The sequence below is a fragment of the Perognathus longimembris genome, chromosome 9 (assembly GCF_023159225.1).
Source record: "Perognathus longimembris pacificus isolate PPM17 chromosome 9, ASM2315922v1, whole genome shotgun sequence".
In the NCBI taxonomy this organism is placed as follows: domain Eukaryota; kingdom Metazoa; phylum Chordata; class Mammalia; order Rodentia; family Heteromyidae; genus Perognathus; species Perognathus longimembris.
The window spans coordinates 32,310,357-32,324,222 of NC_063169.1; the positions used below are offsets into that span (position 1 = coordinate 32,310,357).

Genomic DNA, 13,866 nt, shown 5'->3' on the forward strand with positions numbered 1-13,866 from the left:
GCAGGCAGCCCCGCACCGGAGGCAGCCCGGCCCGCCCGCCAGCCTCCTCCTCGCCGCCCGCCAGCCTCCTCCTCGAGCGCCGCCGGCCCACCTCGCCGCGCGCCCCACGCCTCGCGCCCCACGCCTCGCGCCCCGCGCCCCACGCCCGCGCGCCCCCGCCGGAGACGCCCGCCCGGGAGCCCCGAGGTGCCCGCGGAGCACTCGCCCCGCCCGGCCGGCCGGCGCCCGCCGCGCCCCCGCCGGCCGAGCCTGGCTGCGGGAGGCGGTCGGGCGGCTCCAGCCTCGCCAGGGCGACCAAAACAAAGGCAGCCTCGGCGCGCGGTTGCAGGCAAACAACCATGAAAGACGAGGCTCTGGCTCTCCCCGGCTCCACGGCTCCCACCGGGAGGGCTCCGCTGTGACCGGGAAAGCAGGGGCGCGCTGCTGGGCGTGCATCAGAAAGGTGAGACCCGGGGAGAGCGAGCGAGAACGAGAGAGCCAGTGGAGAGAGCGAGCGGAAGGGGCGACAGGCCACGAAAATGTCCTCGGCCGTGGGGCCCCGAGGTCCTCGCCCACCCACGGTGCCTCCCCCCATGCAAGAGCTGCCGGACCTGAGCCACCTGACCGAGGAGGAGAGAAACATCATCATGGCAGTGATGGACCGGCAGAAGGAAGAGGAGGAAAAAGAAGAAGCCATGCTTAAGTAAGCCAGCCCCAACCAGCCCTGCTATCCATCCATCCATCCATCCATCCATCCATCCATCCATCCTTCCCTCCATCCCTCCCTCCGTGCCTCCTCAGGTCCATTCACCACTCACTCACCAGGTCCTCCTGGCCAATTGTGGGGGAGGGGTGAGCGCGGTGGGGGGCGGGGAGCTGGGAGAGTGGAGATGTCTGCCTGGGGAGCAAGGGGCAGGGGCCCTGGGCTTGAGCAGAGAAAAGGTTAAGGGATTCAGAGGAAGGAAGAGGATGCCAGTGAAACTAAGATCCTCAGAGCCGGAAGAGAAGAGCTTGAGATTGGGGTGCTCCGGAGGATTGGGTGGCTAGGGGCCACCCTGGGCCTGGTGGGATGTGTGTTGGCTGAGAGAAGCTGAGCCCATCCTGGTGGAAGGGTCTGGGTTGGGCCAGGCTTGGGGGCAGGAGATGAGCAGAAGGTGGGGAGGTGGGATGAAGGGGTGCTGGGGTGTGGAAGACAGCTCCTCTTTTAGAGTTATTTGGCAGGTCTGAGTTAGCCCAGTGAAGGGTGCTGGTATTTATATAATCAAAACGCTTATTTTTAATATTCATTTGGGTACTCATTCATCTCAGAGATCAAGGCTGGGTTTCTTTTAGGGCGGGGGGACAGTTGCCATCTTTGGTAACCTGTCTCTTCCAGTTTCATTTTTATTCCTAGGCGTCTGCACAAAATACCTGTGTGGAGGTGGATCTTACCTATACACGATGCCACTGGCAATCCACTGGCAATACAAAGTTTTTAATCATGGGAGATGCTGATGGAAAATCTGTCCTGAATTTTAAAAAGAAAAAAGAATAGAGCCTTCTCTTTACTGGTTTCCAAGAAACCTCTGAGGCCTGCTCAAATGCTAAAGGAAGCAGCCCCAGAAGGGACTGAATATTTGCACATATCATCTCCTCTTTAGAAACCATCCACTCTTCAGGGCATCTCTGCTAGTGCCCCATTTTCCTGGGATGAAAAGCGGATAGGGCTGCTTGCTAGTGGTGCAGGAGTGTGTAACTCTGTGCTATGGCTTGCCTCAGACAAAACTGGGGTTCTGGCAAGCCAGGCTGACTTTCTTGGCTCCTTAGCATCACCTGTGAAGTGGAGCTGATGGGGACTGCAAGCCTGCCCTCCTACTGGAAGTCTTCACTGTAGTCAGGAAAGTTCCTCACTCTAGGCTAGAGGAATTTAGATATCTTGACTGGAAGAGACTCCTTGCTATTCCATGCTTAGCTGGAAGGTTAATCTGGGGCAGGCGATTGGTACATTGGTATGAAGAGCCAAAGGGAACCTGTTGCATTTGGAGTTAGCTGAGTGCAAAGAACAGTGGGAAAGGAGCAAGGGGGTGACAGGAGGGCACAAAGCACCCTCAGCAGGGCCTCTCTCCTACTTCTTTAGAATTGCTTTCTGAAGAGAAGATGCTGCCAGGAAAGGTTCAGGTCTCCTCCCTGCAGCAGTGCCTCCAGGAGAAGAAGAGAGGGAGGCTGCGTTCACAGACTTATGGGTCCCCAACAAGTGCACTTGCCACCTAAATTGTTTGTGTGGGGGGGGAGGGGGTTGATGGTTGATGTTGAGGGAAAGAGGTGGGTGTCAAGCCACAGGAAAATAGTAGAAATCCAGTCATCTCTGCCCGTGTATTATAGACTCAGAAGAAAAGGAAAATCTGTTGCCAGAACTGGCCTGGTTTTATCAACAGCAGCAGGTTTCTGAATTCCCTGCTCCTTCTCTCCCACCCCCCCCACCCCCCACTCATCACTGGAAAAAAAATACTTTAAGCCTGCCGGCTTGTGGGAGGCAAAACCCTCATTAATCTGCTGCCTGTCCCTAGTGGAAGAATGACGTCCTGCGTGCTGCAGGCTTCCCCTCTTCTGAGACTGGAAATAATGGATTGTGTCTGATGGTGCTGCTGTCTGTCTGTCTGGTTGTCAGTTTGTCTGTTCTCACTTCCTCTTTGCCTCCTGTCCTGGATTCTTCTTCCATTGGCCATGATTTGCAGATTTGCTTCTGTTCCTTTGGGTGTGTTTGCTGCAGACAGCAGGTGCATAGAGGCCTCTAGCCGCTAGTGACAATTATGAGCTGCTGCTTGAAAAGAGTTCAGATAGAAAAAAGAACCCACAGTACAAAGTAGTGACCATCACATCTTGTCATTGGCTGTTGGAAGCATAGTGGAGAGTAATGGTTCTTAAGTGAGAGTGGTGGGGTTTTAGGACAGATTCCATACCTATTAAATTAAATTAAATTAAAAGATTAGATGGGCTCATGTGGACAGATAAAAATTAGGAGCATTGGCTAATTAAGTACTCCTGTCCAACACATCTTTTTCACTAGTTTTCCTCACACTGCCTTGCAAAATATTTATTCCTTTATTGCATGGAGTCACAGAATATTGCAGAATGTGATGCTGTTATACAACAGTCCTCTATAATCCTGGACCTCTGCATTAATTTTATCAATCAGTCCTACTGTTAATGTCTTGGCCTTTTGTGCAGTGATGGTTAGTGGGTGTTTTGGGATCTCAGTTTGCTGTCACTGAAGCATGTGATATTGTCTGCAGTTAGTGAAATAGTGCTGTCCTGTTATTTCTGTGGAAAACTTGATGTCTTAAAAAAGTGGAGCTCACAGGGTCTAATCACATCACACACACACACACACACACACACACACACACACACACACACACGTGGTCATGGGAGGGGACCTTTTCTAAACTTGGCATGAAAATTGGGAACAGCAGCCTTGTCCAGGTCCTTGGGATAATTTTAAAGTCAGAAAATATTTTTGTGGTATGGTCCATCATATCCTATATATGAGAAAGTGTTTTCAGTAAAGAGCATCTAAAGCTGAAGTCCTAGAATAGAACAGGTAAACTTTAAACTCATGTTTGCAATCATAGCACAAGATCTATAGCATGTTTCCTGACATACCACAAGGTGTAAAGATAGGCATTAATAGAGAGAATGAGAAAATTGTTGGGCTGAATATGCCCAGAGCGTCCCAACATCGCAAAGCATCAATTAAAACATACTTGTATAGTTTCATTAGTCTTGGTTGTAAATAACTACTTGGATTTAGATTTGACTTTGATAATGTTAGACAATATAGAAGGAAAAATCAAACTACTTTCACCTCAAAATTTTAGAAAGTCTTTAATCATAAAAAATAAATTTTTTTTTGTCCAGAGTCCACTAATTTAAAATACAGTTGCCATATAACTAAACTAGTTTACTCTTTTGTGAACTGTGTTTAATGATTGCTTAAATTATCTGTAAATTAGAGGTATTTTCTTAATCTCAGTAGTAGTGTGTGTGAGAATATGTGTGTGTGTGTGTGTGTGAAAGAGAGAGAGAGAGAGAGTTGGAGCCTTTTAAGAACCTAACTTCCTCAATAAATAATCCTTCAATTTACTGTCACTAGACATCATAAGCCAATATATTATTACATGGACAGAAACTGCATTATCTGACACCTAAATCAGTGAAAATATCATTAGATATAGAATCTTATTCCTTTTCTATAAAAACTTCATAGTGAAAGGAGCTACAGAATAGTCAGTGGTGAGAAAAATCGGAAGAGGAAAGTTAAGGGATGGTTCAAGGAAAGAGTCAAAGAATCATATTAAAATAGTTAATAAAATAACTAACATTTATTGAGTATTTACCTCATGTCAGCCATTGCCCTAAGTAGTTACTTCATCTAATACCAAATAGGTGAACTAGGCTTATTTAAATGCAATATATAAATACTTGGGATCTCAAAGTAAGGCGGCTGCTGCAATTCTCAAGTCTTCCCATACTCATGAGTTCCAGTAGTTTCCTACTTTGACTCACAAACATGATCCAGCCAGGATTAAATCAGACCTTTTAGTCTAAGTCCAAATGTTTTCAAGATACCTTTTTTTTCCCTTTCTATCAATCCCTGACTTAAAAATATGGTAGAATATTCTTGTTATAGGATACATATCTCTCTTTGCAAAGGAATATGATATCCTGCTTTTAAAATAAGCCTTTTGAATGCATTTCAGACTACAATATTATGCTGGTTTGATTTGGTTTTTCAGGTGGAGAAAGAAAAAGAGGGAAACTGAAGACTCAGAAGCTCTTCTACTTATGTTCTCCTTCCCATGAAGAAAATAAGATAAATGAATAAAAATTAAAACTAGGATTTGCTGGGTGCCTGTGGCTCCTGCCTATAATCCTAGCTACTCAGGAGGCTAAGATCTGAGGATCAGGATTTGAAGACAGCATGGGCAAGAAAGTCCAAGAGACTCTTATCTCTAATTAGTTCGAAGTGGAGCTGTGGTTCAAGGTGGTAGGGTGCCATGTTTTAGCAAAATAGCTCAGGAGCAACACACACACGCACACACAGACACATACACACACACACACACACACACACACACACACACACACACACACCAAACAGAAAACAAACTAAACAACCTATAGTGTTGACTTATGAAGGATATTGATACTGGGCTTTTCTCTCTGTATATGCCATGTCAACATGAACAGTGAAAACACACATCTTGGAGATACTTGCTCAACTTCTTAAATAGGGAGAACGATTTATCTAATGCATTTCCCAGAGAGATATTAAATTTGAGTTTCTAAAATCACATCACTATCCTGGTACATCTATAATAAGCATATGGATGGGTTTGCTGTGCCGTGGATAATAAAATCTATTGTGTTGCTTTTCATTTATCATTATGGATTATGGTCTATTTTTAAAAACCTATTTATGTTTGATTCTGTGATATAAATTAGGTATTTTAAAGTTAAATGAAAGTTAAGTATTGAAAGTTCAATGAAATGTTCCCAAGTCACATAACAATTAGAGCAATCTGTTTCAACACCTATTGACTCTCTAACACATTATGTTTTTGCTTAAGTGTTGCTTCTGGAGTTTGAACTCAGGACCTGGGCAACATCCTTGTTCTTTTTGCTCAAGGTAGAATTTACCACTTGAGCCACTGCTTCACTTCATGCTTTTTGTTGCTGAATTGGAAGAGTCTCATGGACTTTCAGGCCTGAGCTGGCTTTGAACTGTGATCCTCAGATCTCCACCTCTTGAGTAGCTGGGATTTCAGGCACAAGACTCCTGCACTGGATGCTTACCCTATTTTAGTTTTTCAGTCTTCAAAAAGTGCACCAAGATGTAAGAGCATAACTGTTGTACTTTGTTTAGTTTGTCTACTGAGATGTGATAGCAACATTTGTTGTTTAACTTCTATCTATCAGATATTTGGTTGGATGTTTACAAATTTTACTCTGTTCCTGGGTTACCTTTTGATGTCCAGCCTGTCAGTAGTTATCAGATTCAAATTTTAGTAGAATTCCCAGCCGAGCTGGACATTTGCTCATGGCATTTGACACTAGAGTCCAAAGACCAATGTGTCAAAGAGCAAGAGCAAAACTGCATATGGTTGCTGGGTTTCTGAGTTCTTGTGTTTGAGCTGACTGGCTCTGGGCGCATGTTCCCCCGCCGGTGTGCTGTGGCTTTCCTGAGTTACTTGCTCCATTTATTCCAGGGATCTTTTATGCTTTAGCATTTTCCTACTATTCTCCCCTGTAAAAGCATCTCTTCTTCATATTATTCCTCTTGATACTTTTAACAAAGTATCATATATTGACTAAACAGTATGTAAGTATGATGGGCTTTTGGGTGGGGAGGGTTTCTTGTTTTTTGGTCATAGGGCTTGAACTTGGGGCCTGGGTTCTGCCTCTGAGCACTTTTGTTAGGCTAGCACTCTACTGCTTCGAACCATAACCCGCCTTCTGGTTTCCTGGCGGTTAGTTGGAGATAAGAATCTCATGGACTTTCCTGCCCAGGCTAGGTTTAATTTGTGATCTTCACATCTTAGCCTCGTGAGTAGCTAGGATTAGAGGCATGGGCCACCAGCAGCCAACCAATTTTTATTAAGCTATTAAAATCAGATCAGACCTTGTTCTGCCTGGGTAGAATAAAGAAAGGGTTCCCCCTACCTTTTTTGTGCTAGTTACAAGGGCCTAGGCACTGTCCCTTAGCTTTTGTACTCAAGGCTGGTGATCTACCACTTGAGCCATGTTTTGTCTTCTGGCTTTTTTTTTTTTTAATGACTATTTGGAGAGAAGAGTCCCATGGATTTTCCAGCATGGATTCAGTATCTAGTAGCTAAGATTACAGATGTAGTCCTTATCCACCCAGAAGAAGGTCTTCTTCTTAAAGCAATGACCATGACAACGCTCCATCATTTAAAAACTGCTCTGATAGGGAGGAGGTAACAGGTTGGATAAGAAATGTATTTGCCTTACATATGAAACTCTAACCCCTCTGTACTTCACTTTGACAATAAAGAAAAAAAAACTTGTTAGGGTGTTATGAAAGCAATAGATGACTCGACTAGATTGGACTAGATTTTGGTCTTAATATTATTGTGTGTGCGCATGCATGTGTGTGTGTGTGCGCACACACATCTAGGAACTGAACTCTGGGCTTTGCACTCTTGCTAGGGTTTTTCAGTCAGGATTACCCTCTGACATGTGAACCACACCTCTACATCTGGCTTTTTATTGGGTATTTGGAGATCAGAGCCTGCTAGATTAGTCCCCAGCTAGTCCTGGAACTGAGATTCTTCGATCTCAGCCTCCTGTGTAACTAAGATTATAGGTATGAGACACTGGTGCCCAGCTAACACTATCATTGTTTATAGGTATGCACAGTAACATGTTAACCCATTCAGTATTAGTTTCTCTGTCTTCAATGGAATTTATAATGCCTCCTTTCTCATTTGAGGCCTTAATATAGTAAAATTAAGACACTTTTAAATTTCAAATTACTGTGCCCAAGAAAAATACTATTATTTTTTTACTCTTTGAGAATATAGATAAGCCCCAGATTATCTTTTGCTATGGTGTTTGAAGGTCCACACTGTGCACTATCACTAGGCCCATGCAGTATGGCAGGGTTGCAGCTATATATACCAAGGTAGGAATTCAGCAACAAGTTGAAAGGATTCCAGAGCCTGATCTGAAGTTATTCTTATCTTCTTGGTATCTTTCATTCTCTCATTAAATATCAGGGAATATTTCTAAATGAAAAGACTTAGTTTCCTATAGGTGCATTCTTGTGTTCCTTAAAAAAAAATCAAAACCACCAGTCATCTTTATTGGTGACTAAATCTCCAATTTTAACTGCAGGCCAATTATCCTTAGCTTATGGATACCAATATTTTACAGGTAAAAACATTACACAGATATCTCTGGAAATTTTTCGACAAAATACACATGACTTTTTCCTGTGTCAAGTGTATTTAAAATATTATACTAACACACGCATATGCTGCTACTTAAAGAAATGAAAAATTTAAATTATATAGTAAGAAATGTCCAGTAAAATGATAGAATTGCCTTCTGTTCTTTAAGAAACTTTACAGTCACAGGCATCTCATAATTAAAGCCATGCCTTGAATGATATATGTGTACACAATCCATAATGTCTATGGGATGTTGCATCTTTACATAAATTTAATTGAATATATTTGCAAATCTCACACTTTTGGATCAGGTTTGTATTTATTTTGATGTAGATCAGTTGTTGCTTGATTACAAGAAGAGAGTAGATTGCAGAACTGACTTGAGATTTTCATTTTTCTCTTCCTCCCCCTCCTCCCCCTCCTTCTCCTCCTCCTCCCCCTCCTCCCCCTCCTCCCCCTCTTCCTCCTCCTCTTCCTCCTCCTCCTCCTCCCCCTCCCCCTTCCCCTCCCCCTCCCCCTCCCCCTCCTCCTCCCCCTCCTCCTCCCCCTCCTCCCCCCTCCTCCTCCCCCTCCTCCCCCTCCTCCCCCTCCTCCTCCCCCTCCCCCTCCCCCTCCTCCCTCTCCTCCTCCCCCTCCTCCCCCTCCTCCTCCCCCTCCTCCCCCTCCTCCTCCTCCTCCCCCTCCTCCTCCCCCTCCCCCTCCTCCTCCCCCTCCTTCTCCTCCTCCCCCTCCCCCTCCTCCTCCTCCTCCTTCTCCTCCTCACCCCACCTTTTTTTGGTGTCAGACCTGGGGCTTGAACTCAGGCTGGGACACCGTCCCTGAGCTTAAGGCTAGTGCTCTACCACTTGAACTACAACCCCACTCCCAGTTTTTTGGTGGTTAATTGGCGATAAGAGTCTCCTGGGCATTCTTGATTGGGCTGGTTTTGATCCACTATCCTGAGATTTCAGCTTCCTGAGTACCTAGGATTACAGGCATTATCTACCAACACCTGTCTGCAATTTTCCTACTTTTATTTCTCTTTTGTGAAACTTCCTGGTTATATAAATATTTATTTAAAGAAAAATTCACAAATTTTTAAAAGGGGAAGTGACTTGTGCATTTATTTGCCTTCATTTATTTATATCAATTTCCTGCTATGACTAGGGAAAGTGCTTCTCACAAGTTTAGGTTTCAGCCTGGATGACAAATTATATTGTCTTCTCCTCTTTATAGCCTTGCTTATCCTGCCCCCAATTATTTATTTTATATTTTAGAAAGTTGAGCAATTAATAGTCTTGAAGTATGCCTTACCAATAAGCAATGCAAACAACCTTTAGATTAAAATAAATCTTGAAGCTGGTCACTGGTGGCTCATTGAAATCTAAGAATAAAGTTTCAAGGCCAGCCCCAGCAGAAAAGTCCATTAGGACTCCAATAAATCACTCAGAAGAAAAAAACAAAACAAAACTGGAAGAGTCACTGTGGCTCATTTGGTGGAGCACTATTCTTGAGCAAGAGAAGCTCAGCGGTAGCACCTAGGGCTCAAGCCTCAGGACCACCTCTTTCCCAAAAAAACAAATCTTGAAAAATGATTGTTTGGTGACTGCAAATGCTTTCGCTGTGTGCAAGGTGTTCTTGTGTGGAATCTTAGTGGACGCTACTCTTTGTGGCAAAACTGAACTCAAAGCTTCAAATGTCAGTAGTTACCAATTACAGCTGTCGACAAGGCTCTGTGGAAATTCTCCTTTGAGTGGTGTGAAAGTATCTCTTCCGGCCTAGAGAACATATCTTTACTGCTGGTAAATTGATTTAAGTCAATTTCAAAATACAGTACAGAAGTTTGATAATTCCTTCTAAAGATTAGATAGTAAGATAAGATCATAGTATCAAATTAACTTCATGTACTTTCTAAGTAAGTAATTCACTTAATCACAGTATTAATGATTTTTAAAAATAAATGAGATGCCATCATTATGAAATACAGATGAGAATATGAATACTTTGCTAATGAATATACATTATTTAGTTTATATTTTGTATTACCATGATTCAAAAATGAAGTAACTCTTGCCAGGAAGATGTTATGATGTTTTTGTAGAGTAGGTATGTGAATTGAAAACCAGTTAAACAGGCACTGACTTCAAGTCCCAGCACCAGCACCAAACAAAACAAAACAAAACAGAAGTAATACATCACTGCCATGGGACTCATGCATAATATGCATAGTTGCATCTACTTATAGTTTTCTTGTTACATTTCCTATTCTTGCTGCATTCTACTTGTTTATTTTTCAGCTTGCATTTCTGTTCCTTTGTATTATTGATTGATATTTGAAGATTATTCTTAATCTCAAGAAAAAAGGGATTCTTTATTTTCTGCTGGTCCTTTGGCTTGAACTCAGGACATGCTGATGCTTAGCTTTTTCCTTACAGGTTAATACTGCACCATTTGAACCATGCTTTCAGTTCTGACTTTTTTCTGGAGTGAAAATATTTTTGGCTTTGAACCTCCATCCACAGATCTTAACTTCCTGAGTGGCTAGGATTACAGGCTTGAGACACCAGCCCTTGGTGAAATCAGCTTAAAGTTGTAACTTACTGATGCACAATTATTGTATGCTACATTATTATTTTTGTCACATGTCACAACTTTTAAAAAATGAATTAGAAACTATTTAAAAGAGTGGCTAGCAAGATTTTTCTTCAACTTTTGCAATGAACATTTTGGAAAAGTTAGACAGATTTTACTTGAAATGTTTAATGTATATAATATGTTACATATATATGTATGTTTATATATACCCATATATAAACTCTTCTTAATATTTAAAAAGTTGATATATGTGTATATTAGCATATGTATATTTCTTTAAATATGGTACATATCTAAATATAATATATATCTACACTTAAAGGTCTGTCTAGGTCAGGAAAATTACTTGAAGTATTGGCAGAAAGAGAATGTTTTTCAAAAATGAACTAACCAAATAACTTTATCTTTTATATTTCAGAGAGCTTGGAAGATTTATCTTCCCCCTATATCGTAATATGTTGAAGCTTAACTCATCTCTCTCCACCTTTCTTTTCTGGAAAAATGCATGTATTTTCTATCTTGGCATTTGGAATAGAAAGGAAATGAAATGAGCAGTCTCCTTTATTTTGGATATTAAATTTTGGTTAAAAAGCAACAATCATATGTATTTTTTACTTTGAAATCCTATGTGACTATGGTGCCAACTTTTATGAAAATGTCATTTAAAATTAACTGAGTAAATTTTCCTTTTTTTTTTTTTTTTGCCACTCCTGGGGCTTGGACTAAGAGCCTGAGCACTGCCCCTGGCTTCTTTTTGTTTAGGGCTAGCACTCTAAGTCTTGAGCCACAGTGCCACTTCTGGCTTTTTCTATATATGTGGTGTTGAAGAATTGAGTCCAGGGCTTTGTGCATGCTAGGCAAGCACTCTACCACTAAGCCACATTCCCAGCCCAGTTAATTTTCTTATAGTGAGGCTTTATAGGTATTTATTACACTAGGTCCAATCTAGCCACTTGGAGTACAAATTTACCACCTGGGGTAAAAAGTTGATACTGATGTGAAAAGTGATTCTGTGGTCTAAGTATTGTTGCCACCACAGGCATTAGAGGGGATTCCATGGCTGGAAGAGCAGGAAGGACCTAAGCTGTCATAGTCACTGTTGAATATAGCCATGAGTGAAAATCAGGACTGCATAGTTTACTTCTCTAGGAGGCCCATATGCACAATCCTAAAATAAGCAAAATCTCATAATTATGCAGGAAAAGAAATATTCTACCTGGTAAGGGAGTACAATTTTTTAAAAAATAGTAAGTAATAAGAACTATGTGCCTGTCGCTTATGCCTATTATTCTAGCTATGCAGGAGGTTGAGATTTGAGGATTATTTGATCTGGGATCGGAAGCTTATTTGAAGCCAGCCAGAGCAGGAAAGTCTATGAGACTGAATTAAGCACCAAAAAGATGGACATGGATCTGTGGCTCAAGGGATAGAGCAATAGCCATGAGCAAAAAGCTAAAGGGCCGTGCCCACGCCCTGATTTCAAGTCCTAGTACCAGCAAACACAAACACACACACACAAACACACACACACACACACACATACACACATATGATGAATGAATGAACGAACGAACAAACAAATAGGAGGGCATTGAAGTAGAAGGATGGGAGAGTTTGATTGGATACATTCAGTGCATGTCTGGAAATGTTACATGAAACTCATTTGTACTAATATATATTAGTATGCGCTAACATTTTATGAGTGTGGCATGTATTTTGGGAAAATAATGCATATAGTACAAAATAAATAATTGTAATAGGATCTGAAGATTGATTTGAAGCTCCTTCTTAGCCTTCTTTTTTAAATTCTATTTTCCTCTAATTTGCCATCAATTTTTCTAATTTCCCTGTTTTGTCTCCTCTTGACCCTCAAGTGTTGGTCTTCTTCTAGATTTTACTCTCAACCTTCTGTTCTTCCCATTTTATGTCTGTTTCCAATGGTGGTTTTAATCACACTTACATGTCAAAGAGGCTCAAATCTATATTGATACAATAGAATTTTCTGCAAAATTCTGAATTCATATCATCCACCACCTCTTACATTACTTGGATGTCCAGAAGACAACTACAATTTTTTTGCAATCCATCATAAATTGCGTGGCCTTTTGTGTAGCATAGTACTTTCCTTGTATTCCCCGTAGTGTATGAAACAGCCTTTTTCAGCCAGACATAAGTGACTCATGCCTGTAATCTTAGATTCGCTGGAGGCTGAGACCAGAGGATTGAGGTTCAAATCCAGCCAGCACAGAAAAGTCCAGAAGACTCTCATCTCCAATTAACTACCAGAAGAGCTGGAAGTGAGAGTATGCCTCAAATGGTAAAGCACTAGACTTGAGCAGAAAATCTTAGGGATAACAGCAAGGCCCTGAGTTCAAGCCCCAGAACTGGTACCACAAAATCAAACAACAATAACAAAAAGAAAACCAGCCTTCTTCCAGGATAAAGTTTAATCTTTATGATCTGTGTTCTACTCACTTTGTTCTTTCTCTGATTCATGCATCCCTCTTGCTACAGTCTTCCTGACCTAACTCTAATCAGTTCCTCACAACTTAGTGATTTCATTCATGCTTTTCAGAAATTGTCTGTTTAATCATTATACAGCCTTTCAAATTACCTCATCCAGTCTATTGTCTCAGACTTCCCATATTCATACTTAATATCTGCCATCTAGGCACTCAGCATTCTCCTCTCAGAACAGAACAAACTCCTCAGAGTAGGATCACTCTATTTTACCCTTCATAAAAGCACAGTTCCCAACATATAACAGGTGCTCAGTTTTAAAACTATGAATGAAGTAGAAGTCTACAGAATATGTAGATGGGGAATCACCTAATAAAATGAAGTGGGGAAAGAGTGGGATGCTTATTTTAACCTTGGGAACTCAGTCAACAAATTCTGTTCTGAAAACAAAATGTGAGAGAAGCAGATTGGACAGAATTGATAAGGAATAAGTATTGAATTCTATGAGATAACATTTTTGATATGCTGTTTGTGTTCTTGATTTACTATTCATGGACTTCAGGAGACAATTTAATGAATGTTCCTGAATGTCAATGTGAAAGGGTGTAAATGAAAATGGTATAAAAAATGCTGTGTATCAGTAGCTTATACCTATAATACCAGCTATTCAGGAGGCTGAAATCTGAGAATCACAGTTCAAAGACAACTCAGACAGCAAAGTCCATGAGAAATCTCCAATTAACCACCAAAAAGCTGGTAGTAAAGCTGTGGCTTAGATGGTAGAGTACTAGCTATAAGCAAAAAGGATCAAGTACATTGCCAGGCACTGACTTCAAGTCCCAGGACCAGCACCAAACAAAACAACAAAAGTAATACATCAATAACTTCAGTAACAGCATGA

At 41.6% G+C, this 13,866-nt stretch overlaps 1 protein-coding gene across 1 annotated transcript in view; it reads left to right on the plus strand.

Moving 5' to 3' along the window:
- Positions 1-330: 330 nt before the first annotated feature.
- The window catches only part of Rims1 (regulating synaptic membrane exocytosis 1), a 547,387-nt gene continuing 533,851 nt past the window's right edge, over positions 331-13,866 (plus strand). Inside the window, 1 exon segment of the mRNA XM_048353904.1 lies at positions 331-682. Coding sequence (XP_048209861.1) covers positions 519-682 — 164 coding nt within the window. The 5' untranslated portion in view covers positions 331-518.